This window comes from Pelmatolapia mariae, linkage group LG10_11 (assembly GCF_036321145.2).
Source record: "Pelmatolapia mariae isolate MD_Pm_ZW linkage group LG10_11, Pm_UMD_F_2, whole genome shotgun sequence".
Classification (NCBI taxonomy): Eukaryota; Metazoa; Chordata; class Actinopteri; order Cichliformes; family Cichlidae; genus Pelmatolapia; species Pelmatolapia mariae.
Genome location: NC_086236.1, coordinates 42,619,070 through 42,643,793, shown reverse-complemented (window position 1 = coordinate 42,643,793; position 24,724 = coordinate 42,619,070). Strand labels below are relative to the sequence as shown.

Genomic DNA, 24,724 nt, shown 5'->3' with positions numbered 1-24,724 from the left:
ACCTCAACATTAGTCAGTCTTCTCAGCAGATCAGTGTGAAGGACACTTTTGGAAATCATGTGCTCATTTGAAGTTTTTAAATCTGTGATTTAATTCATAAAAGTACTTCTACCTTGCCACTAGAGACACTGAGAAAACATAAGAATGTCACATTTCTGTTTAGGCACCCTAACCTCCATCACCAACTTAGCCACAAGCCTGGCAAGGAACATGGACCGTCTGTCTCTGGATGAGGAGCACTACACCAGGCAGGAGGAGTGGAGACGGCAGCTGCCAGAGAGCCTCGGAGACGGACTGAGACAGGGACTGTCACGACTCGGCATTAGCTTGTTAGGTATATGAGAAGGAACACCAAGCTTCAAACAACTCAGTTAGCTGTCTTATTAAGTAATAAATGAACCCCCCAAAATATAGTTATGTTTGAAATGAGCAATATATGTGTGTGTACAATGGTGTGAAAAACTTTCCCCTGTCCTTTCGTTCTGATCTTTTTTTTTTAACGTTTTTTGCATACATCATTTTTTTGCAAACATCATCAAACTAATTTTATTATTTGGCAAACATCCATCCATCCATTCTCTTCCGCTTATCCTTGTCAGGTTAGCGTGGGGGGGTTGAGCCTATCCCAGCTGTCTTAGGGCAAGAGGCAGGGTACACCCTGGACAGGTCGTCAGTCTGTTGCAGGGTTTAATTGGCAAACATAACCCGAGTAAATACAAAATTTAGTTTTTAAATGATGATTTCATTTATTAGGTGAAAAGGCCTCTGAGCCTACTCAGAACAACATCTAAAGAACTGCAGGCCTCACTTGCCTCAGTTAAGGTCAGAGTTCATTATTAAACAATAAGAAATAGACTGGACAAAAACGGCATCTGTGGGAGATGCACACATTACGTCTCAGATACCAACAGTCAAGCATGGTAGCGTAGAGTAATGGTCTGGGGCTGCTTCAGGACCTGGAGTGTCCTAGTCGAAGTGTGGACTTAGGCCTTAGGCAGGCTGTTTATGCTCAGAAACCCTCCAATGTGTCTGAATTAAAAATTTTCAAAGAAGAGTGTGCCAGATTACAGCAATATGAAAGACTTATTGCTAGTTATCACAAATGCTCGATTGCGGTTCTTGCTGCTACAACCACGTATTGGATTTAGGAAGCAATTAGTTTTTCACATAAGGTCAGGTAGGTTTGGATTGCTTCTTTCTCCTTAATATTTACTCTGGTTATCTTTGTCAAATATTAACATTTGTTTAATCTGAAACATTTTAGTGTGACAAAAAGATTTTATGGGAAAAAAGAAAAAAGAAATCAAGAAGGGGGCCAAATACTTTCTTCTCACCACTGTTCATATGCCATAACACATTCTGCCTACGCACATTTCATCTGCTGCACACTGGCACATTCTCAAAGAGGTGCTCACACTGTGGTGAGAGCTGTGACACAGAGTGGTGGAGACAGCACAGTAGGGACACAATAAACACTCAGAGGGCAATAAAACTCAAGTCTGTCTCAAATCAGACTCATATATGTATTATATAGTGACTGGAACCAAACAGCTGCCCACATGTCTGCATCACAGTGGATGCACTGTAAATCTATCACAGTGGATGATCTATAGGTTTAAAGCATGTCTGAATACCTGTGTGATTTCTATTTACTGGTCTAGTACCAATTTATCAATAATCTAGAGAGGTGTTTTGAAGTCACTGAGCCTTTTGTATTTTGTTAAAGTTTTCTTTTGGTGAGTTTAAGAAAGAGACTTTTTCCTTTTCTCTGTCAGGAGCAATAGCAGGCATCGTGGACCAGCCCATGCAGAACTTCCAAAGGAACTGGGAGATGCAGAGCTCAGCTGGTAGCAAAGCCAAAGGGGTGATTTCTGGAGTGGGGAAAGGCATCGTGGGGGTTTTTACCAAGCCCATTGGAGGAGCAGCAGAACTGGTTTCCCAGACTGGATACGGTAACTTCAGCACAGTCAAAGATAACAGCATTCATAATAAATTCATGAATGTTTCTTTATTTTGTTTCTGAAGACCAGCCAGTAATTTAAGAACTTTTTGGACAGTAAAAAGTTGATAGCTTTATTTACAAATGGATTTGTCAGCCCATCATGTCCTGCAGTGAGCTCTTTGATCTATTGAGATATAACTAGTACAGACTGTGTGTTAAGTCTTTCTTCCAAGGAGCTCTCAGCAACAATGAACACATGTATGGATTAGAGTTAGTTTGTCAGAGCATGGACGATCTCGCTCCTCTCAGCTTCAGGCAGGAGCTAAGGGTTAATAAGCCAGGAACCAGAAGAGAGCTGCTGAAACACACACAGTGCAGGCCTGCCTACATATGCTACTACTTCTACATACAGCCAGTTTAATCCTGTGGAGTTAATGTTTGTTTTTTTTGTTTTTATATTGGAGATAGAAGATTGAGGTGCGTGCTGGCAGTTTTTGGCTACAGCACATAAACTGCCAATAAGATGAGGAGCTCCATAAAAGAGCGCTACCTCCCCAGGGCCTGGCTCTGATCTACCTGAAACCTCTGAGCTCCGCAGATTACAACACACAAACTTAATCATCAGCAGAAAGACACACACACACACTAGCATACCCACTGGCACTCGCTCCAACAATATATTCAGTAAAAAAAATCCAATCATCTGGTTACACATGCAGATCAAGTTCACTGATTTGTGCTCTGTTATGAATCACATGGATCCACAAACACCCACTCAGAGCTGCGCAGCATTGCCGAGTACCACTGCAGTGACATCATTAATGGAGCTCATTGGATTCTTTATTGCTTTGTTTTAACTACTTGATGACTTCACTGGCTCGCTGCTGCCATTGCTCTGCTGACAGCTAGAGAGGGTTGAAAGAAAACTGACCACACGCACTGGGGTTATGAACTCACACTGGCATAAATACGCACACACACACACACACACACACACACACACACGCACGCAAAATCATCCTAATCAGTGTTTGTTTTTACCAGTATATGAAACACAGACGCAGAGCATGTGTATAATCCACAGTTTTGTCAAAACTCAGCTGTCAACTGTCCTGATTTCTGCAGGGATCCTTCATGGAGCAGGACTGTGGCAGCTTCCCAAACAGCTCTACCTGCCTACAGAAGAAAAGTCTGCTCTAGCCCCAAACAGCCACCTTAAATATGTCTGGTATGACCTGCAGCCACTCTTTATTCCCGCCAACTCCTCCTTTACCTTTGCCCAGCTCTTCTTCAAAAGTGGGACATGTGTTCTCGCCTCTGCTTCTTTGCTTTTGTTGGATTCTCACCAGGATCTGCTGTTCTTTTCCTCCCCTTTACCTCTCATCATTTTGCTGTTTTGTTTAAAAAAACAAAAAAAACCTTGGAGAGTTCATTACCTACCCCCCCACCCCCCACCCCACCCCCACCCCCCTCCAAACAAGCCTGCAAAGATGTTTGACCTTGATCCCACACATGGTAGCCAGCTTGCCCTCCCTTGTTCTCATCGAGCCATGTTAAAAGGTTTTTATAAGCACTCTGCCAAAGCCGCCAGCTAGAAATTGTTCTTGTTGTTTAACTCTGAGTCTATCCAGAAATGTTTCCCAGTACCTTCACATGGAGGGGGAACACCTTTCTTTGCATGCCTGAGTAGTTTGGAGAGACTCGGTTTACAAAGGTTGCATGTGCTTGCCAAGCAGGTTACCTTTGGCTCCGAGGAGCTGTATATACAGCGTCAGATCTCAGTGTTTCAAAGATTCCAGTATGTTCTCACTGGAACTCTTAATGTAATCATAAAGATTTATGAGAGGCCTCTGTATCCAGGAGGTTATCGGGAGCTGCAGAAAAAGCATTTATGGCATTTTCTGAAGAATTATTCTCATTTAGTTTGGTTTCCATAGCTATCAAACATTTGCTTGTAATAGCAGTCAGTGTCGACTGTCATCTGCCTTCAGGAAGAATTCCAAATTTGACATTCCACTTGAGTTTTCATCACTCAAGGGCCTTGGCCTTTTTTTTGTGCTAATGTTAGAGGAAGATTAAAGAAATCTATATTCTGATATAAAATACACAAATTTGAGATAATGCTCCCCTGTGTTGCAGAGAAGTCAAACTGGTTTCCATCAGGCGTCCATCAATTATTTTTACTACAACAGGTAGCCCAGACACTTGAGGGGTCAGACTGTTTGAGCAAAGTAACACTGAGCAGACCCAAACTGTCCCTACTGTGTTTGCCTCAACATCTGCTCCGCAATCCGAACACCTGCCTTCCAAAGTAAACACACTGTCAGAGAAACATGACTGAACACTTCAGTTCCTGCTCACATATTTCCCCGTTGAGTATGTGTGTAATAGGAACCACACTGAGAACAAGCAGAAATGTAAATTACAGGATGTACGCAGACACATTTGGTCTTGTGTTTATAGACAAAGTGTATATCTGATGTTAGCAGGCTGAATGGAGGCTTTCATTGTGCGTGTGTACATGTACACAAATGTCATGCAGGAGGAGTTGTGTCTATAGTTCTAAATTATAGGGTAATATAAAGATCCCAGCTGGTTTCATAGCGTCTACTCGTCCCTGCTTTCTCTGACTGCAGGAAAATGCTGCAGTCTCTGGGGCGTCCAGAGCTCCACATGTCCCTGGATGTGACCATCGTAAGCGGGTCAGGTCAGGAGCACGCCGGCTGTCTGCTGCTCACGTCTGAGGTGCTCTTTGTCGTCAGCCTCAGCGAGGACACCCAGCAGCAGGCCTTTCCCATCACAGAGGTAACTCACAGACACAAAGAATTAAAGAGTCTGATGACATTTCTCAGAGAACAACTCGTGGGCCTTTTATAGATAATGACGTGAATGTTAAACCACTTGCCGCCTCCAGGTGGAGTGTCAGCAGGAACCAGGACAGCAGGGCGAGCTCACACTCACGTTACAGCAGCAGACAGTTACCAGTGATGCTGAGGTGAGGCTGTAAAAGTAATGAAGCTGTGCAGCGATCACACAGTCGGAGTCAGAGTCTCTAACTCCTGCACTGCTGTTAATGGCATCATGTGCCGCAGTTAATTAAGACCGGACTAATTTCTTCCAGCAGTGCAAGCATTCCTAAACCTTGATGTATGATTTAGTTAGCTCTGCTGCAGCTGGCAGGTGCAGCAGCAGTGTAACCGTGTGTGTGTGTTCTCTCTCAGGGTGACGGTGTTCGTGAGCGTCTGTCCGAGCAGCAGTATCGGAGGCTGGTGGATTACGTGATGCGTGCCTCTCAGTTTCTTTCCCCCTCTGCAGCTTCCCTCCAGCTGCAGCCCCCAGTGACGCTCACAGAGCCCCCGCCCTCGGTCACCAAGTGTTATCGCTACCTGGTGGACCCCGCCTTTGCAAAAGTGTTTGTCAGCAAGTTCACCATGGTGAAGAACAAAGCCTTACGCATTGGATTCCACTGATTCGTGAAAACTCACGTGTGGCTTTCAGCTTCAGAAACAATTTTTCCAATTTAATGTAAAATGTGAAAAAAACAAGTATCTTGTACTTTGACTCTTCTCATTTATGCAAAACATACATTTTGGTGTAAAAACGAGGGGGTTTTATATCTAAATGTGTTCACCTGGTCGACCATGCCTTAGACGTGTCTAGAATTCCTAGAAATTGCCTTTGAAAGATATTTTCTGATAAAGAAAAGTCACCACATAGTCACAAAGAACATTAGTGGGATCAGTTTTAATTGTGGAAAAACATTTCAGTGGACACTAAATCCAATCAGAGCTCTGTCGCCGTTACAGATACAAATGTGCAGCCCGCAGCAGTCGGAGCCTTTCCTAACTAACCCATCTGGAAGAGTTCACTCTGCACAAGCAGCTCTGTGTGTTTACATTCTGCTTATGAGTCGGTGTCTCATGCCAATGTGAAGTGCAATATTATATATCTGTTGATGGATGTTAGATGCTAAACCAAAATGTTTTTTAAAGATGATAATGTAACACTTGTTTGACAGTAACACTGTTTTCTTTGTAAAGGTTTTGTCGATGCCAATCCCTCACGATGCAAACATGTTAATGTTGCCTTTTGTATTGTTTCACCACTGAGCTCTATGGAAGATTTAAATCTATAATATATTAATGGAGAAACTTTTTATTAAACAAATGAAATTATCTCAAGTGTCAGAGATTTGCGTTTCACAGCGAGGTGTTTGTCACACACTCTGACATACATCAGTAGCCTCTGAGCTCTCGGTTTTCAGCGCTGGCGCTCCGATGACGGCGTCGGTCACCTTCCCCTGTTAAAGTCACGCTGCATGGAGTCACTCCTCACACTCTGGTTTCACTTCAGGCTCTAACACCTCCTGCAGTTTAAAAAAAATAATAAAATAAAGCCCAGCCTGTCCTGTCTAAGACAAAACGGCTGCTGAGAGAGTGTTTCTACAATATGTCCACTCACGGTTGTATCTGTTACACTGTTTGCTGTTTGTTCTGGAGGAGCGCTGTGAGGGCTGCCGGTAGCTCTGCTCGCTGCTTGCTGACTTAATGCTACGGTTAGAAGAGGACTCTGGCAGGGGGAGGAAGACACAGTAAAAACAGCAGTCATTAAGAATAAGAAGGGCTATTTATCTGTTAAAGACATTATGTTTAGCACTCGTGTGGACTCTATCACATGTGTGGCTGCCGCAGACATCAGTGATGATCTCCATCTGTGATCCTAACAGCATCGCTCCTCTATACCATCCCATTAAAACACCATTTGCACTATGCTTCATTTCCATGTATCCTCATTCATTATGGCCTGGAACTGACTCGTTCACAGAACATTGATAATTAATGGATGGGCTGAAGTGGCTGTTTTGGCTGAACTTTTGCCCAATGAGACAGTTCAGACATGTGGAGCGGGTCAGTTTGACAGTACTTTGGCTTCAACTGCCGCGTAATATCAAAGCCTTGGAAAATGTAGCCTGGATTTTACTGTGGGAAAAAGGCAAAATGTCATTTCATTGTTATGGTTTCCTGCATTTAATCTGAATAGTAGCAGTCAAAAACCGTGGATGTGGGAGCCTCGCTGAGCTCAGAAAAAAGCGTGCTGTGTGTGTGTGTGTATGTGCGAGTACCTGAGGCCGTGGAGAAGGTGGTTTCCAGTTGACTCCGTCTCCTCAGCAGCACCTCCTCTCTTTTCAGACCTGCCATATACTTGGAGTAGGACCACGACAGCTGAAGACAAATGCCCAGAAATCAAGTTGCATCAAACGTGATTAGAAAAACGGTTCAATTAGAGCATCGAGTTTCTCCGTTATGGTCTGTGGTCGAGACTGACGAGGCCTTGTTTGGACTTTGTGTTGTCAGGGAGTTTTATTTTAGCATCTTGTGCTCCCACATAGAAGGATATCGTTGATTTTGGTTTAAATTCATTTTTCTGAAACACATTTTCAGCTTTACCCGCACGACAAACACACGACAGCTCCTCACCGTCTGTGTGGGTGTGAGCAACACTCTGCTCCGTGTCCTCGACTGCTTTTTCTCACTTCTTTCTTCTGGTTCGTTTGCTTCATCTTGATCGTCATCATCATCATCCCCCTCCTCCTCATCATCTTCATCATCCTCATCCTCTTCTGTAACACTGGTCTCTTGACTCTCCATGTCTTCCTGAACAAAGAGTTAGATTTTTGATTAAGTTTTTTTTTCCTGTCACAGATTTTTATGTTGTGTCGCTGTCATTTGCTCACCTGGGCTCTCCTCCTTCCTTTGTTTTTCTCTTCCTCCTCCTCCTCCTCTTTCCTTCTCTGTCTCCTTACTCTGGTTCTGTGCTTGACTCGTTTCTCCTGCAGCAGAGGAATAAGTTGCTCCTCTTGGATGCTGCTGATAAGCTCCTGAAACTCGGGCCAAAACTTCAGTAATTCATCAAACACTGACATCTACGGGCAGAGAAGAATAGCTTGAAGCACACATACAAGAGAAAAAAGTCTGTAAATGTTCGACCCGCACATGTGACGCAAGTACCTGAGCCTCTCGAAAGATGTAAGGGCCCAGCTCGTGGCGTTTCTCCAGAATGTGCTGAGCCTGTTGGGGAGGAATGTCTATCTGCAGGGCCGGGGGCATGGAAGAGTTGATGAAACAGCTGATGATTGTGGAGACTTTTTGCTGGATGGTGGCATCATCACTGTGGGAATGACAGAGGTCCTGCATTCAAAAGCAAAGAGGGAAAAGGAGGAATGAAAAGTAACATGGGAACAATTCTGTGTTCCCACTGTTCCACAAATGTTTGCAATCATTGAGGAATTTTTGTACCGAGATAGGAAAACTAGGGCTAGCTTCTTTTTTTTCCATCTTCAAACTGCACGTCAAGCATTTCTTACATTATTTTTGACTTGCTTTTAGAGTTGGACTCACAAATCTTAGATATTGGCTCAGATATACAGTAACACAGTAGGTTTGGCTAATAAAGACTTCTAAGCAGAGAGGGCAAAGTGTTCATTTAGAAACAGCAGTCAAATTTTAACAGACATTTCAAAGTTCTGGTTTACAGCTGAAGGAGACAGGAAAAGACTGAGAAAGCATTTGTTCTTATAGATATTACAAGATATTTTACCTTGTACCTCTGCACCTCTAACCAAAAGAGCACATCATTCTCCAGGAAGCCTCCCTTCGAGTAGACAAAGTCCTGGAACTGCTGGCAGGTGACAGGGTTGAGCAGGATTTGTCGGAACAGCAGGATCTCTTTGGTGGAACTCATCCACAAGCCCTCGGCCTGCAGGGACACATGACGCAGGATTCTTTGGGTTATCTGTGACACGCTGTCCGCCATCCACCATCACCTACCCCGATACAGTACAGTGTTCTCCTGTACAGCGGCTGACCTCTGAGTTCCACTCTTAGCTCACAGATACTGAGATAATGATACTCGTTATTTGCCAGTGATGACATCATGATCATAAACGTGATGGTCACAATCATGTATGAAAACATCTTCCTGTAATCATCCTGCTCCTAATGTGAAATGTACATGTTTTATATCTGTGTCCTGCGATGAGAGGACGGGAACAGAGCTGTGTGGAAATCACTCCAAAAACTATTAAAGGAAGGTTAGTAATGCTGATGCTTTAATCTTATTTATTCTGGATCCAATTTGAGAAAACTAACCCCAAGGCCAAAATGGTGTTTGACAAAGCCAGTGCTTAAAGCCAAGTCATGAACTAAATCGCACATGCTTTCAGGCCAGGAAATGCCTTATTTTTCTCCATTTAAAAAATATCCAGCTTCCCCTGGAGGATTTCTCCTTACCTTCCAGGCTTCTTTTCTTGCTCTGCGTTGACGGTGGACGTGCTGTGAGAGCCTGCCCGCCACCTCTTGTGGCTGCCACACACACACAAACACAAACACACGTGCAAACAGGTCAAACGTCAGAAAGGGAGTATAACTAGGATTAAGAGGGACACTGAACACTTCTCAGACCTCTCTACTTGCTCCCTGTTGCTGGCTGTAACCAAAGCTCTGCCTGCACTTCTTCTTTTTTTTTTAAACCTTTAACCTGCCCTACGTCTGCATTTCCTTCTATCTCCTCCTAGCGAGCTCTTTAGTTCCCTGATGTCATCCGTCTCAGACGGCCTCGCCGTCTTCCTCGTCACCTCTTAACCAGCTTTTCCACCTTCCGCTCGTCTCCTCCTGCACGGTGTAATGCTAAACTGTGTCTGCCTCTCATTACCTAATGAGAGGATCAGTGTGACTAAACTTGATAACATAATGAAGCAGAATCCCAGGTTTATGGGTTTCCACCTGATGAGGCAACCTGAGAGAGTGACTGCAGGGTAATAGCGCATAATGGTTGCTCACGTAACATTAATGTGTGCCTGACTTCTTATATGAGTTTGCTCTCAGCACCATTACACTCCAGGAATCAAACACGTGGTACAGCTGAAGCAGAAGATCAAAGGGGGTCGAAATCACTTATACTCTTTTTAACCATTCAGTGTCTTAAACCTCCTGACCTTGGTTAAAGAGGCTTCTCTGCAGCATCGTTAATCTCAGTGTGCTCTTCTGACTTTGGTGACATCATGAAAGCGTATTAGAAGGCTGGATGTGTGCAAATAAACACAAGACAACTAGGAAATGTTGTAAGCTTTGCAATAAGTGATATTACAACAAATATTCAGCAAAACAGAAGAACAGTTCTCAAATGTAGGCTTCAGGAGAACAGTTTGCATTTACTTTACAACAGTGATATTATATAACATGACGGAGTTTATGTACAACTAAACTCTCATTAGGTCTCTTTAAGAGAATTTTCCAGGTGTTTTACTCAAAACTGCAAATATCAACATGCTGAGGTCGCTGAAGTCCAAAGGATACTTCCCTATGGAATGTCTTTACAGCCGATCCAGTATTCAAACTTTGTCATGCTGTCAGGGAATCACCAAAATCTGTATACTTTACTCTGGAGATTATTTTGTATTAAAGGCACTTAAAGTTTAAAACCTTAACTAAAGCTATCAACAGCACGTGCACAAACTGCCATGACTGTGCAGTTTGCTGAATAGATGCCAGGTGAAGCTGAGCGACAAACGGGCCATGCTTTTGTAAAATACCTATTTTTACTACAACACATACCAGGAATGAATGTAACATTTAACTACATCATTAAGAACATGTTCTTAGTTACAACAGCAGCCTGCGAAAGGCAAAAAGGAAAAGAAATAGGGCTAAAAATATCTTTAAAGTGCCTTCAGAGGTCACAGCAGCCAACCTTTGCTGAGAAATTCCAGTTAGAATAGAAAAATATGTCCTTAGCTTATGATTGATGTAATCACAGTACTTAACTTTCGCCCTTGCACTCATAGTGTGTATAAATTCCACTGTTACTAACCATTGTTTTTCTCAAGTAATGGACCTTCAGTATAACCTGCATGAGTCAAATAGCTGATGATTCACTGGCGACTTTTGTAAAGGAAAGTGTGAGAGTATGTCCACCTCTGGTCTGCGTTTCTGCCGTTCGATGAACTCTGTTGTGGACAGAAACAGAGGCAGCCATGTTTTCTCGATGTGATTCCTCACGACGTCCTGGATCTCCACGACGACTGGGTTTGAGAGGCACTCCAACTTCAGACGCTCAATTCCACCTGCCAAATGCAAAATCTGCACACAGACACACAGGAAAGAACACGAGGGAGTGCCGGCTCATGGCTGCACGTGTTTGAAGCAGACTGCACGGACATGTCTATAGGAGGAACACATGATGGACGGGGTGGACGGGAGAAAGAAAAACTGCCCACAGTGGGAAACCCCACTGACAGCTCCTCTCCTTTCTGCTTCCTGCTGTGCTCTTCTTCATTCCCACAAACCCACTGCTCTCTTCATCTCCCCTCTTTCTGCTTTCTGTCTTCATGCATCGATTTGGCCGTGTCTCTCTTTTTATATCTCCTTTATAGTTTCTCTCATCTCACTCTGCACGCACACAGGCACGCGTGCACGCATACACTCGCTTCAGAAATGAGAACCAGTCATGGCACCGCGGTGGGAGTGAGCAGATGAAAGGGGGCCAATCTGTGACTGGATGACTGAGTGACTGAAGAATGAAGGGCCAAAGCAGTAAAGCTGTCAGTCTCTCTACATTGCTCACGCAGACAAGAACCAACACTGAGATGCAAGAACGGCAGCCAGGCCCGATCCTTCCACTGGAATTGGCTTTCTAATTCAAATCCTCAGTTCAAATATTTATTCTGATGGTATTTATGAGATGAGGATGACAAGTGACTAAAGAAAAAAAATCAGACAAAAGACTTTAATTCATGCCAACAAGTGCACTGCATGCCTATCTGAACCCAAGAACAACATCAGACTATTGTTTAACTGCAACCGCTGTATGTATGCAGCAACCCAGGGATGAGACAAATGAATAGAAAAAAGATTAAAAAAAAGTGGCAAAAATATCTAACCTCAACCTCTCTGCGTGGCAGTTGTACAAAATTCACTAATAGATTCTCTCATTACAGCAAAAAATCACATCAGAACCAGCGTCCTGTAACACGTAAGAAAAACAAGCATCTCTGTGGGCCCAAAGAGAAAACCACGGCAACTGCTGCATGTCCCATCTACTCATCCTGACTCTACGCACCACACCCTCGTGGAGTAATCTTAGAACCCAGAAACCTCATCTCCCACTATAAACGTCAGGACAGATTTCATCCTACTGTCCTCGTTGCTGGAGCTGATCATCTCTGTCTTCTTGGATCCAAAACATTTTCCTCTTCTTCTCCTTTTAATTCCAACCATGTTCTCTCATCTCCCGCTCGCTGCCAACACCCCGCTGTCAGAGCTGTCAGCGTCAAGTCTGCAGGAGTCCCGAGGAGGGAGATGGGGGAATTGTGTGAGAGCTGCAGCAGCCTCTGCTTATCAAATCTGGATGCTGATCCTCAGCTGGAGCTCAAATCCCATCTTGGAATAGTCATGTCACGGGCGGCCTGTTCCTACTTCCTCTGTCTCTGTGAGGCTTTCCCAGGAAGTTGACAATAACTCATATTCTTTGGAGTTGCTACTGAGCAAACATGGGTACGTTTAACATGGTTTTAAAATCTTTAGATGGGCTGACTTACATCATTCTGTTGTTCTGTTGTGGCAGGGCTGTCAGAGCCAAAGAAGTACTTCCTGTTGAGGTATCTGGCAGCAATGCATGCTGATCTCTCCTGCCTGATAGCCTTGTGCTGCCGAGGAGTCCTCCTATACTGCTCCAGATCCAGCCAGCACATCAGATGGATACTAAACAAAAGCAAATCCATTGGATGGTGTTTCCATATATATTTCATATTATAACTGTTTATGAATATTACAGGTAAAGTCTAAAATCTGCAGTTCACCTGGCGTTCTGATTTTGTAGGAAAGACATGAAGTGCCCGATCTCATGGCGGTAACGAAGTAAGGAGCCTAAACGGTAACCACGGTAATTTGGAGACACTCTGGACCAAGAGTCAGAAGTGTGTGTAGAAGGTGTAATAGATGAAGCAGATAGCATGGAGCTGCACTGCTCCCCCTGCAGGACAGATGCAGCGAGAGGAGAGGAAGATGGAAACAGTGAAGACAGACAGTGGAACGGATAATGTCGAATCTAATTGACCACTTAAAGCACTTTAGACCACCAGACATTTTCACCCATTCACACAAAGATTCATCCAGCACTTCATCACTGAAGGTCCAGTTTTAAAATGCAAGCTGAGGACAAATCCTCAGTAAAGTAAAGCTTTAAAGCTAAATGATGTTTCTCCTGCAAACCATGCTTCATCCTGCCTCCTAGATGTTCGAAAGTCACCCTAAAGACCATTTGTTCTTTTTTTACCAGCGGTATGACATCATTGCAAATAATGCATCGGTGCCAAGTAAAGCAGTCTCATAGCAGTAGATAATCAACATTGTTACTAGGCAATACATTTTCACATTTATGTTTACACAGCCGTTTCACGCTCGCAGGTGTGTTTACTGCCTAATAACTCTCAGTGCGAGCATTTTATAGATCTTATTACTGCTGGATGCTGATCTGACCCGCTCCAGTCGCAGCTGTGATTCCTCGTACAGGCTGCGCAGTTCTCTGTACTCCCAGCTGTCAATGGAGCGCACCTCCTCCTGCACAGCTACCTGCACACACGCACACACACAAAAACTAAGCATTAAATATTTTCATGACTGATTTATCATTTAAGTCATTTTTACAGTCAGAAACATCTGAGTGTCCATATTTCAAGGTTCTGAAATGTGAGAATTCGCTGCATTTCTTCGTCTTTTATGCTTTTAAATTAAAGTGGACAGTGTGATGGACACTTTCTGAGTTGCAACTATCTAAATCCAATCCGCAAGGCTCTTTAGGAAACCTTACCCTCAGACTAACAAGCCTGATCAGTTTGATCTTTCTGGATTTCTAAACACAGCAACATAAACACTAGCACACACATGGGAAAGTCACTTTCTTGCTTGTCAAAAACCAGATGCTTATCCATGTTTAAAGCAATCTCTCCTTTAATTAGGCCTCAGTGTAATCAAACCTTCAGAAATACTCAAGGAAGCCTAGTTTCTCCACATAAACTGAAGTTTATGAAGCAGCGTGTGCTAATGCAGCGCTGCGGTTACCTGCTGGAAAGACTCTGTGTCCCTGTTGACCATCATGGTCCACGCCTCCACCAGGATGTTCAGTGCGTGTTCCTCGACCCTGTCAAACAGCTCCTTAAACGGGGGCATCAGTCTGTCATACACCTCCCTTCTCAACTTCTCATCCACACCAAAGCTCCTCCTGGCAGAGCTGAAAAGATATGTGGAGTAAAGGAACTGAGGAGAAGAGAGGAGAGGAGACAAGAGGCGAGGAAAGAAGGAGTCATAAAACTGTATTAAGGTCAGAAACGTTTCTCTTCACCACCGCTGCGCTCTCTCGCACACAGTCTTCACTATCGCTCATCACTGCTGCCCTCACACCGCATAAATGTCAGTCAGTTACCCCTCTTGGCCTCAGAATTATGGAAAGATCATCTAAATGTCACTGCTCTGGTGAACCAAAGGTTAACTGAAGGAAAATAGGTTTCACTGTGAGGTATTCTGGACCAGAACTGCCTGCTTTCCTCCCTGGGCCAGCTGCAGTCAGGCTGGGTGGTTCTGGGTGACTGGACTGGCGCAAAGCTGGGGGGGTCTGACTCACTTGTTTTTATGGGAGTTTAAATCTCTCCACTTAGTGTGAGGGGGTGAAGAGGGCTGAAAGAGAAGCAGAGAGGAGAATGGGAGTGGCAAGCTAACAGATCACGTACACAAGGGCAGGTGTGTGTGTGTGTGTGTGTGTGTGTGTGTGTGTGTGTACGGGTTCGTACTATCCTGGTGGGGACCAAAATCTGACTTTTACTATCCTGGTGGGGACTTTCTGCACCGTGGGGACCAAAATCCAGGTCCCCTCGGGGTTGAAAGCAATTTTCACACTCAAAATGCGGTTTTACTGTCAGGGTTACAATTAGGTTATGGTTAGGTTTAGGGTAAGGGTTAGGGTTAGGCATTCATTTTTAATGGTTAGGGTTAGGGTAAGGGGCTAGGGAAAGCATTATGTCAATGGGATGTCCCCACGAGGATAGCAAACCAGACATGTGTGTGTGTGTGTGTGTGTGTGTGTGTGTGTGTGTGTGTGTGTGTGTGTGTGTGTGTGTGTGTGTGTGTGTGTGTGTGTGTGCATAAAAGGGAGAATAATAGAAAATCTAATACACAACCTCTGTTTTATTGCCTTTTAACTACTGGCTGCTTATTTAAGACATCTGATCTCCTCAGCTTTACCTTATTATAACTGGCGATTTTTTCCTGGCATCCTCTCTAATTGAGCTCTCTTTATCTCTCTCAATATTTTATTATTCTTTTATTAGAAGCATATAACCAAATACACCTAAATATACAGACCCAAGATTTCATGTTTCATGCAAAAACACTACATGTCCTTCTTGTTTCCTGCAGTAACTATGCAAAAAAGCCAACATTAGCATCAAACTGAATGAATTAGTGTCATATCTTTGTATGGTGGATACACACTGACAGTGATAACAGCTTGTGTGTTTGCGTGTGCTGACCTGTGCCTCTCTCTGCACTCTGTAAGGGTCCAGACCATCCTGGTAGAAGAGCTCATGGTAATACTGCAGGTCAATCCAGAAGTAAAGTGCATTCACCCACAGCTGTGACAGGAAAACAGTGTTGAACACATCAAAAACCCTGTCAGCTGAGTTATATTTACGTGTACTTCAATCCATTAATGTAAATTTATAGCGGTTAGAGCACAAGTTAGTGGTTGGGTCAAGCTTTAAAAAGAAACAGTTTCCATATATGAGCCCAGATTCTTAATCTATGTGGCACAGGGTAAAACATAAGCTACACATAATTGTATAAAGGAAAATGACAGCAATGCATTTCACAAACAAAAAGCACAAAGCACTAAGCAACCTGCCATCATCTACAGCAGCACAGCACTGTGGAGAATTGCAAACAATAGTCTTAGCTGCTCAGCTGAAGAAACTCTTTGGCACCACTGTTAAATTACCTCGAGCTTCTTTTTGTCTGCCTCATGTTCTCTAAAACAGTTCGTTAACATCTGCAGCTGTTTGTACCTGGTTTCCAGATTGTTCGCAGAAGTGTGTGAAGTATGAGCCAGCACGAGACTCACACAAAGCACAAAGAGCCTGCAGCATCTTTTCCATCATTGTGCTGCACTGTAGTCGACTTCTTCTGGACATCACCTGATGAAATACAATACAAAAACTTTAAATGCAATATAGCGTTTATATAAAATAACTAGATAAAGCTGGAGTGAAAACTAGTTGATTTTCATTTGTTTTGGCTTTAAAATTATTTTCCCACAGTACATTGTTTAGTCACTACAAAAATCTATCAAAACAGGTGAATCCTTAGCGTGCAAAGACACAGCTTGAATAGTTTTCCCGTTTGTCTCTGTTTTGTATGTTTTTAGACTGGAAAAGATGTTTGATAAATCACTTCCTGCAGTGGTTCACAAACCAGGAGATGGCAATGGGAGAGGACCCCAGTAGGGTGTAGAGTGCGTGCAGGAGGAGCATGGATGACTAGAGGGAGAAACTACCAAGTTGTACAATTTATACAAGTATAAACAAGAGCTGGCTGATACTCTCATGTTCATATTTATTTCACTAAAATCTATCTTTTAATCCTTTTTTACTGCTGACTGATAAAAACTCTGGGTTGTTTTTCAGCTCCCGAAGAGGGACACACCATGACACGTTTAAGAGCCACAAAGCTAACTGTGATAGCATATTGCTGTGCAGTTGAATGATTATCCCACATTTTCAAGCAGAGCCAAAATAAAGCTCTCTATGTGTATGGGTTTCACTATTGTTGCTTCATGATGCTTTTGTGGGCTTGATTTCCTGCCATAAAGCTTATAAGCACATAGTAATATATATCTCAATACACCTACCTGTGTACGGACAGTATGGGAAGACTGGGGCGAGCAGGTGTCAGTTCGTAAGAACGTTGAGTAACAGCGAGGCTGTGAGCCCAAAGAAGAGCTGTAACACCACTCTGTCCTCAGCTCCACATCAGAGGAGTTAGTATGGTCTTCCTGATGGCACAGAGATGTCCAGAACCGAGGAACCCTGCAGAAAAGAGAGGGGGCATAATTTCATTAGAAGATTTAGACACATGCAAAATTATAACATATGAAAACCCAGTTTATACAGAACACAATCAATAATTATACAAGACAACAAAATAATAAATGTAATACAGGAGTAAATGTAAAGGTCATTTTTATGGATGCATTCTAGACACAGTCACTGACATTTAGAAGATAAACACTGCAAATCTCACCAGTAGTGGAGCAGAGGCTCAGTGAGGCAGGTCTGAACTGAGCGCAGTTTGTCCTCTGTCCAGCAGGGGGAGGTAGTCAGTCCCAGTCTGGACAGCAGCCCCATATTCAGACTGAACTGACTGCTGCTCAGCAGGTAGCAGCTTCTCATGAGAACCAAATACCTGAAACAATACCACATTGAATATTTATTTCACTTAACAAAAGACAATAAATTCTGCTTGAATATTTAGAACTTTTCGAGCTGCAGAATAAGACAGGTGTGTGGCGTTTACCTGTGCTTCCGCTCTTTGTCCCGTGTAGCCTTCAGTCTCTCTATATCCATCCAGAGATTAAGGAGCTTCTCTCCTGACGTTCCTTGTAAAAACTCCCTAAACTTATCCAAGCTTCCATAGAAACCTGTATCATTGCAACAAGTATAAGGGACATCTTCCTGGTTTGTGGCTCTGCTCCCCTCCTCCTGATCCTTCTTATCCCATCCACACCCCCTCTTGTCACGTTGACTTCTCTCTTTCTCCCCCTCCAGTCTTCCTCTGTTGAGATGTCGGTTAAGGTCACATTTACAGGATCTGTCTGTGCTGCTACAGTTTGCCTGATCTCCTGACTTGCTGAAACACTCCCAAGTGTCTGCCTGGTTCGGACCATCCGTTACATTCATTGTGTCTTTAAGCACCTGTTCAGTCACTTGGACAGCCAGGTACTCCAAGTGTTGTTCGGGAGAATGAGATGCCAGGCTACTGATCTCTTTTAGGTGTTTCTCTTTACCAACAGATGATAGCCCAGAGCAGACACCCAGCTCTGTTTGTGAGCTCTTAAGTTCCCGAGGTTCCCCACTTTGAAGGTGAGCAGAGGAGAAACCTGATGAGGACAAAGGGGGAAAGGAACACAGGCTTTCTGGCTCAGACCAGCTGGAGTAACATCTGGTTGAGTCACTGCTTTTTGGAATAATTTGTTCCTTTTGCAGAGATGTTAGACATGTAAGATTGTGTGTGCTCATAAACCCTGAGGTGTGAGGAAATAAAAACATGGGACACACATAGTTCTTATTTTTATACTCACAGGATACATATACATTTTGTTTTGCTGCACTGCAGGACAAGACATTTACTACATTAGTATTACCCGTGTTTAATTTTAAGGAACACAGTTGAGGGGCTGACAGGGTGGTCCGAACTGAACTGCTTTTCCTTCTGTGAATACACAAGTTTGGGTCCCACTGAAGCAGAAGCTTGGCTAGTCTGGGGAAAATCACAGAGAGAGGAGACACTGCCAGTTGGAAAATACACAAGCAAGATTTCTTAAAAACATTCTTTTTTTTTTAATTCAGTTGAATTCAGTTTTATTTATATAGCCGAAATTACAACATCAGTTGTCTCAAGGCCCTTTTTACTGTAAGAAAAAGACCCTACAATAATACAGAGAAAACCCCACAATCAGACAACCCCCAATGAGAAAGTGCTTGGCAACAGTAGAAAGGAAAAACTCCCTTATAACAGGTAGAAACCTCCAGGAAAAAAACAGCCTCAGGGAGGCACAGCCATGTGCCACAACTGGTGAGGCAGAAAGACAAGACAAAAGATTCAAAAGAATGGCATTTACATGGCTGCTGTTACATTTTTTGTATTGCTGCTTCTATGTGCAGGCTATAAGTTAGCATGGATCTCCCTGCAGAGATTCTTGAAGCCTTTAGGCTTCTTAAAAGACGGAGAAGAGATTAGTCTCAGATCTGAAAGTACCAATCTTAAATCGTTATGTCTTTTAGAAGTTAAAACACTTTGTTATTACACTTCATGTAAGTCCAGTCAAAGATCACTGACAAAATAGTGCAATTTAAAGACTACACATTAAACTAAAAAGAGACCCAGACTTTACTTGTTCATCATAAAATAAGGAGACAGCAAAGTCAGCATTAAGGCATCTTAGCACACTGTCTGGATACTGCAAAGAAATCCCATTTCATAGGTAAAGAGAAAATGTAGGTAAAAATTAGATGAAACTTGCCTGCAAAACGAATGCATTAAAACATTTGTTTCAACAGGATTTAACACTTTACCTGTATTCATGATAACAATCACTTTGAAGGAAAAAGGGGAATCTTTCCTTTTTGATCCACTGCATTCCTTGCTCTCTGTCCAGGCACTGTGAATGTCAGGGAGAAGTTCTTCAATCCAGTATAGACATTTCTACCCCTCCATACAAACACACACAAACATTTTGCTAGCAGCTACTTACACAGACAGTGTAATGATTGTCTATTGGGGGCATTTTGGTAAGCAGTGACGAGTCAACAGTAAGAAGCTGTGATTTTCTGTTGTAAAGGGCTGATCGGATTCTTGTGGACACAAACTCTGCCGCTCTACTCGCCATCTCAAATAGCCCTGTCTCCCGGTTGTACCGCAAAGCCTCTGGGAAAGACTGGCAAAAACATGCGAAGGTAAGAAAAACTGCTTTGAGCCATGTCAAAGTTCTGCATATCTATGTCAGGCCTACATTACCGGCGCACTTAGGAAATCATTGAAGAAGTGAGCCAGTAAATCATCAGAGGCCAGAGAGCTCTCCTGTGTGAAGATAAACATTAAAACGCTTAAAAAACAAAACATTCTGTCCAAGCTGTAACAGACTGGGGAAAATATGAGGAATCTAAACTTTTACTCACAAAACTGTCCACAGTAAGGCAGAGAAACTCTTGCAAAGAGAAAGAAAAACTCAAATTTCCAACACGCTAGTTGTAAAAACATGAGTAAACTGAGATGTGTTTAAAGTGCTGCTCTTACCTGTTGAAATGAGTCCACACATGCTTTTCCTTAAAAATAAAAATGGCAGACAGTACTTTTAGACGGGCTTACTCAGAAAGTCAAACTCAATCACTGTGAGCGCAAGTACAGGCAGTCCAGGTTGCTATGGCAGTGGACGCATTTTCAAAACACAGGGGGGCAGTAAAAGTTTAACCAGACAGGACCAGAGAAAATAATACAATTTAGAGTTTCTTCTTTAATACCCCAGGATCGATTTATTCGAGATAATTACTTTAAAGTTCTAAGTATCTAAGATATGTATATATGGGGGGGTGGGGGGGTTAAAGTAAAACTCCTTTCGCAGTGAAAGTGTCAAACCACTAGGTGGCACCAAAGACTGATTTGTACAGGTTACAGCGAGATACACAATCCTCACAAATGAGACGCAGCACACGGGTAGGGAAAAAAGAAGGTTTTACTTTATATCAAGTTTATTTTAAAACCGATCTAGAAAACATGTTAGTAAAAGCTGAAAATCTCAATAGTTCCAAAACAAAAAAAAACCCCCAACATGCTGTACAGTCAGTGCATAGAAAAATACAACAGCAAAATGAAATCCTTTTATCTGCTGGTAAAACCTCCTTCAGTGCATAATTTAAAAAAAATATACAAGTAAGAACTATATCAAAAAAGGAAAGGGGTAGGATGGGATAAGTAAAGAAATACAAACAAACATTGAAGAGTACAGACACTACACGTACTGCCTACACATCTGTTTCCTCGCTGCTTATTGCCATCTATAAACTTGCAAAAAATAGATATTGTTAAAGTGACTTCATGAAGCAGGAATAATTTGTTCATAGTCTTTTAACATTGCGCTTGCTTTGAGCGCTTCCGGGAAGTATGTCCTTTCTGCGACGGCCTGCAGACTGACTACCGCACTCTCTAGAGCCATGAGAAGTACACAAGCATGACATGCAAAACTGGAATCCACAGTCAGCTCTGCTGCACACACCCTCTCTTTTGCCTGAATGGCATCTTGCGGGATGCTGACATCTCGGACAAGGCTTGAGGCACTCATCATTGAAGAGGGTTTTAGCAACCTGAGAGGAAAAAAAAGTTATTAAAATAACTTTGATAAATGTTTGATGAGAAATGCCTCAAAGCATGACTGTACCATAGCTTGTTCAAGAAAATGCAATTTAATGGATTTGTAACTTACCTCCAGAAATTTATCCCGTTTGCTGCTGCTGTCTGAATGCAAGGCACTGAGCTGCAGTGGCGTTAAAGCCCTGCTTCCTGACTGTGGAGTGCAGTAGCTGGAGGTCCTAGACTGGGCCTGAACTGTCTTCAGAGCTGATCGCTTAAGCAACATGGCTCTGGTCTCTGCATCAGCGACATGGACAGCAGCACCAAGCTATAAGACGACAGCAAATAAGTTCAGAGTCATTTCAGTGACAGTGATGGAGATTGTGATAACACCGACTCATTTTGATGTACGTATGCACTGATGACCACAGAGCAAAGACTGTGATAACAGAGATGTTGTGTTTAACTGAAAACACAGAAAGCTAAATGCTACAGAGCTGAACAAACACTCTTATAAGCAGGGGTGCACATAAGTGGTCCGCAGGTGCACATTCGCTGTCAAAATAAGAAGCGAATAAGATAAGAAGCTGCAATGTGCGTTTGCATACATATAAAAAGGCACTGTTTTTGTGCGCTAGAGTGGGATTTTCACAGCATATTCTGCATCACATCTCTGTGCGTTCATCATTTGTTCTGCCTCACCAGAATACGTGCTTCTTTTGCAGTTTGGACTCCATCTGACATTTCTTTGGAGGTGGAGGAACACCAAAGTAATTGCTTAAAGGAGCTTGCTTCTTCGACATCTTCAAGAGTTCTAAACAAATGTGTCCTCCTCCAGAAAATCTTATGTACGCAAACGCACGTTGCAACTTCTTATCTGGTGCGCGTCTTTTATTTTGACAGCAAATGCGCACCTGCGGACCACTTATGTGCACCCCTGCTTATAAGACCTTTAGCCATAGCCTGGCTCTTACCTCAAGAGCAGCCTCCACTTGACTCAGGTGGCTTCTTCTCATTGTACTAGCTAGCTTGTCTTGCTGGACAATTTGATTCCAGCTTTTGCATACACAGCTGCACCTGTGAAAAACAAAAGTATGAGAGAAATATTTTCAGCTCACTAAACTTTTTAGACAACACAAGCTTGTAATGCAAGCTAAACTCCACTGATTTTACTAAAAATTGCATCGTTTATACAACATAAACACTGTGATAACAACATGTATGTTTCAGCTCAGCGTCAATCACCGTGCGATCATTCTACAGGACTCTGAATTATTCTTTACTCCATTAAAAATGTAGTCATGATTTTATTAATCAGTGACCAAATTGGAAAGGAGCTGCAACCTGTGGCAAGTAAGCATGGATGATATGCGCTGTAAAACATTGTATGAATAAAAATGTATATCTGAAAACATGATTTATCACCTATAGACACTCTCAGAGTCCATCTGGCAAAGTATAACAGCCAGGATGTGCCTGAGGTTCCTCTTCATCAGCTCTGTGAGTATGTCCACCTTCTCCAGGCCCATCTTCCTGCCAATCAGCCCTGCCAATGGCATAGTGGTCCGAAGAGTGCTTGGGGTCTTGGTCAGTGCTGCTGCAGACTTCAGCTGCTCTTTCAGGCTTGGACTTTGACCAGCTAACATCTGGGCATGGTGCTGACACATAGCTTGAACCAGCTGCAGCGCTGGAGTCAGAGAGAGGTTAACTGGAGTCATCCTGAGTGGTGTGATATCTGGATTGCCAAGATCTGTAGAACAAGGGGTCATGTTTTGTGCCTTGGTTTTAGTCACTCTTTGTGGGGTGGTATAATCTTTTTTTGCTGAGCCCAAGCGATCAGAGCTCACGGCATTACCACATTTAACAGAGAGGACACTGCGAGGGGTGATATCCTCAGCAAAAACCTCATCCTCTTTAGAATGGCTGTAACATTGATAAGGATGTTGATGCTTTCTGTCCGTTGGGTCTTCCTCAGACTGAGAGCCACCTTCTTTAAGCGTAGAGAGCCTGTGCTGACGCTGCAAACGGGAGCGGCGCCTTCCCTCTGTTGGATTTGGAGTTTCAGAGTTTCCTTTGGAGGCACACAGCAGCAGCTCCTGGAACGAGCCATCATGGTCCACTGTGGAGTCTTGCGATTTATCAAGAGTCACTGAGCTGAAACCGCTGTCCTCACTCAACGACCTGTTTAAAAGTCAGAAAGGAGTTAATCTGTGTTTAAATATTTTAAAGTTTTATTTTCTTCGTCAATAAAACACATACCTGATATAGCTGGGTGTATGTGCAGATGATGGTGTGCACAACACACTTGAGCCATTATATAGATTATCTGTCATGCTGCCCAATGGTGACTGAGAGTTTTCTTTAGAGATGGGCAGGAATTCGCTGAAGCCTGGAGTCTTGACATTACATTGACCAGATGCAAAAATGTGTTCACTCATGTCTAGATCTGTGAGTGAGGCTTCTTTCTCAAAACTGGGAAGGTGACAACAGTTGTGTTTGCCATCTTCGAGAGTTGAGGTCCTCACCTGCGTGAACAGAACACGGCGTTTCCTGCCTGATAGTGGCAGGTCCTGGTCCACTTTTAAAGTCCTTGCTGCCCCCATCTCAGTGTCTACAGAGTCAAATGATGTACTGAAATAGGGTTCAGACCCACTGACAGGGGATTCAATCCTTCTGGTGCACGGTGATCTTGTGTTGTCATTTTTGACATCTGCAGTGGGTTTACACATTAGAAGTCTCTGTCGCAACAAAGTATCTCTTTTGCATATTTTAGGAGTTTCACACCAGCTTACGGCTGAAACCTTCCTGGAGTCTCTGCCCAAAAATCTGACTTGTTCTCGGATCTTCTTATTTGGCGTGACAGAAACCCGGAGGTTCTCTTTGGGCGTTTCATCCAGTTCCACTGGAGACAAAGATCTACATGAATCAGCTCCACTGGTGCTGTGTGGGCTCTGGAAAAAACCTGAGTATCCACTGTCAGCGCAGTCATCGTAGCAGTGCTGCCTTTTATAGCCATCAAGATAAAGACTAGATTCAGGAGTGCACTGCATCTTCCTCCCGAGTGCGCCAACAAACCTTAGCCTGGCCTCCGGGGGATTACAAGTCACCTAGAGTAAAACAGAATATAATAAACAGAACTACTTCAGCACAGCAAATATGAACTTAAAGAGACCGTAAATACACAAACAAGTGTGACAGATTATAACTTTAAACACGAGTTAAGCAACGCTAGCTTAAATACTTTTAAAAACGATATTTTTAAAAGGCGTCTCATGCTGGACTCACTTATCATAGTAAAATAAAAGTTAACTCCCGAATCTTACGGTGGTTTTCAGTGTATAAAAGTAGCAGATTGTATATCAGAAAGCGACAAAGACAGCTGATTTATCTCTGATCCTTCTCAGCTGTTTCATCCGCGTTGCTATGAGAGCGCGTGCTGCCGATTTAAATCCCCCGTCTCGTGCCCTCTCTGATGCCGCTTTAAAGAGCTCCATAACCGCCAAAAGACACCGGCAGTATACACTACTTTTAACATCATTTTACTCCTCGTTACTTTCACACTTAATTCCGTCTGAAGAAATATGACAAGGCAAAATTATTTGGTAAACACACACAA

The 24,724-nt window shown here is 43.1% G+C and overlaps 3 protein-coding genes across 5 annotated transcripts in view; 1 reads left to right on the top strand and 2 right to left on the bottom strand.

Annotated features, from left to right (window-relative positions):
• Window positions 1-6,118, top strand: part of LOC134635624 (intermembrane lipid transfer protein VPS13B-like) — a 292,458-nt gene extending 286,340 nt beyond the window's left edge. For all 3 annotated transcript variants that reach the window (XM_065471728.1, XM_063485027.1, XM_063485026.1), the window contains 6 exons: window positions 164-334; window positions 1,776-1,952; window positions 3,068-3,170; window positions 4,579-4,747; window positions 4,857-4,937; window positions 5,164-6,118. In XM_065471728.1, coding sequence (XP_065327800.1) covers window positions 164-334; window positions 1,776-1,952; window positions 3,068-3,170; window positions 4,579-4,747; window positions 4,857-4,937; window positions 5,164-5,412 — 950 coding nt within the window. In that variant the 3' untranslated portion in view covers window positions 5,413-6,118. The remainder of the gene's footprint in view (window positions 1-163; window positions 335-1,775; window positions 1,953-3,067; window positions 3,171-4,578; window positions 4,748-4,856; window positions 4,938-5,163) is intronic.
• A 109-nt stretch (window positions 6,119-6,227) lies between these two features.
• Window positions 6,228-20,080, bottom strand: LOC134635408 (regulator of G-protein signaling 22). Its single transcript, XM_063484790.1, has 24 exons — window positions 20,059-20,080; window positions 19,941-19,969; window positions 19,780-19,842; window positions 19,517-19,699; window positions 19,338-19,423; window positions 18,407-18,522; window positions 17,560-18,142; window positions 17,287-17,448; window positions 16,895-17,072; window positions 16,053-16,181; window positions 15,522-15,623; window positions 14,059-14,253; window positions 13,477-13,569; window positions 12,798-12,970; window positions 12,537-12,699; window positions 10,915-11,079; window positions 10,760-10,763; window positions 9,232-9,296; window positions 8,540-8,698; window positions 7,951-8,130; window positions 7,677-7,865; window positions 7,420-7,596; window positions 7,065-7,164; window positions 6,228-6,511 (listed from the first exon to the last, which is right to left on the bottom strand). Exons 1-24 carry the CDS (start codon window positions 20,078-20,080, stop codon window positions 6,354-6,356), a joined length of 3,474 nt encoding a protein of 1,157 aa, XP_063340860.1. The 3' UTR covers window positions 6,228-6,353.
• Window positions 20,081-20,876: 796 nt separating this feature from the next.
• fbxo43 (F-box protein 43) lies at window positions 20,877-24,158 on the bottom strand. The gene is made up of 5 exons (XM_063488438.1): window positions 23,368-24,158; window positions 22,534-23,289; window positions 22,083-22,185; window positions 21,242-21,436; window positions 20,877-21,122 (listed from the first exon to the last, which is right to left on the bottom strand). The coding sequence occupies exons 1-5, from the start codon at window positions 24,156-24,158 to the stop codon at window positions 20,877-20,879; spliced, it is 2,091 nt and encodes a 696-aa protein (XP_063344508.1).
• Window positions 24,159-24,724: the final 566 nt, after the last annotated feature.

Bases quoted from the DNA above. Each gene is read 5' to 3' on its own strand.
- LOC134635408 (XM_063484790.1), bottom strand. From the start codon at position 20,080: ATGTGTGGACTCATTTCAACAG. The intron at 13,570-14,058 runs GTAACCGCAGCG...GCGTGTGTGCAG, and splicing joins ACACAGAGTCTTTCCAGCAG to GTAGCTGTGCAGGAGGAGGT. The intron at 7,597-7,676 runs GTGAGCAAATGA...CTCTTTGTTCAG, and splicing joins AAGGAAGGAGGAGAGCCCAG to GAAGACATGGAGAGTCAAGA.
- fbxo43 (XM_063488438.1), bottom strand. From the start codon at position 24,158: ATGCAGTGCACTCCTGAATCTAGTCTTTATCTTGATGGCTATAAAAGG. The intron at 23,290-23,367 runs GTATGTGTTTTA...ACTTTTAAACAG, and splicing joins CATACACCCAGCTATATCAG to GTCGTTGAGTGAGGACAGCG. The intron at 21,123-21,241 runs GTAAGTTACAAA...TTTTCCTCTCAG, and splicing joins AACGGGATAAATTTCTGGAG to GTTGCTAAAACCCTCTTCAA.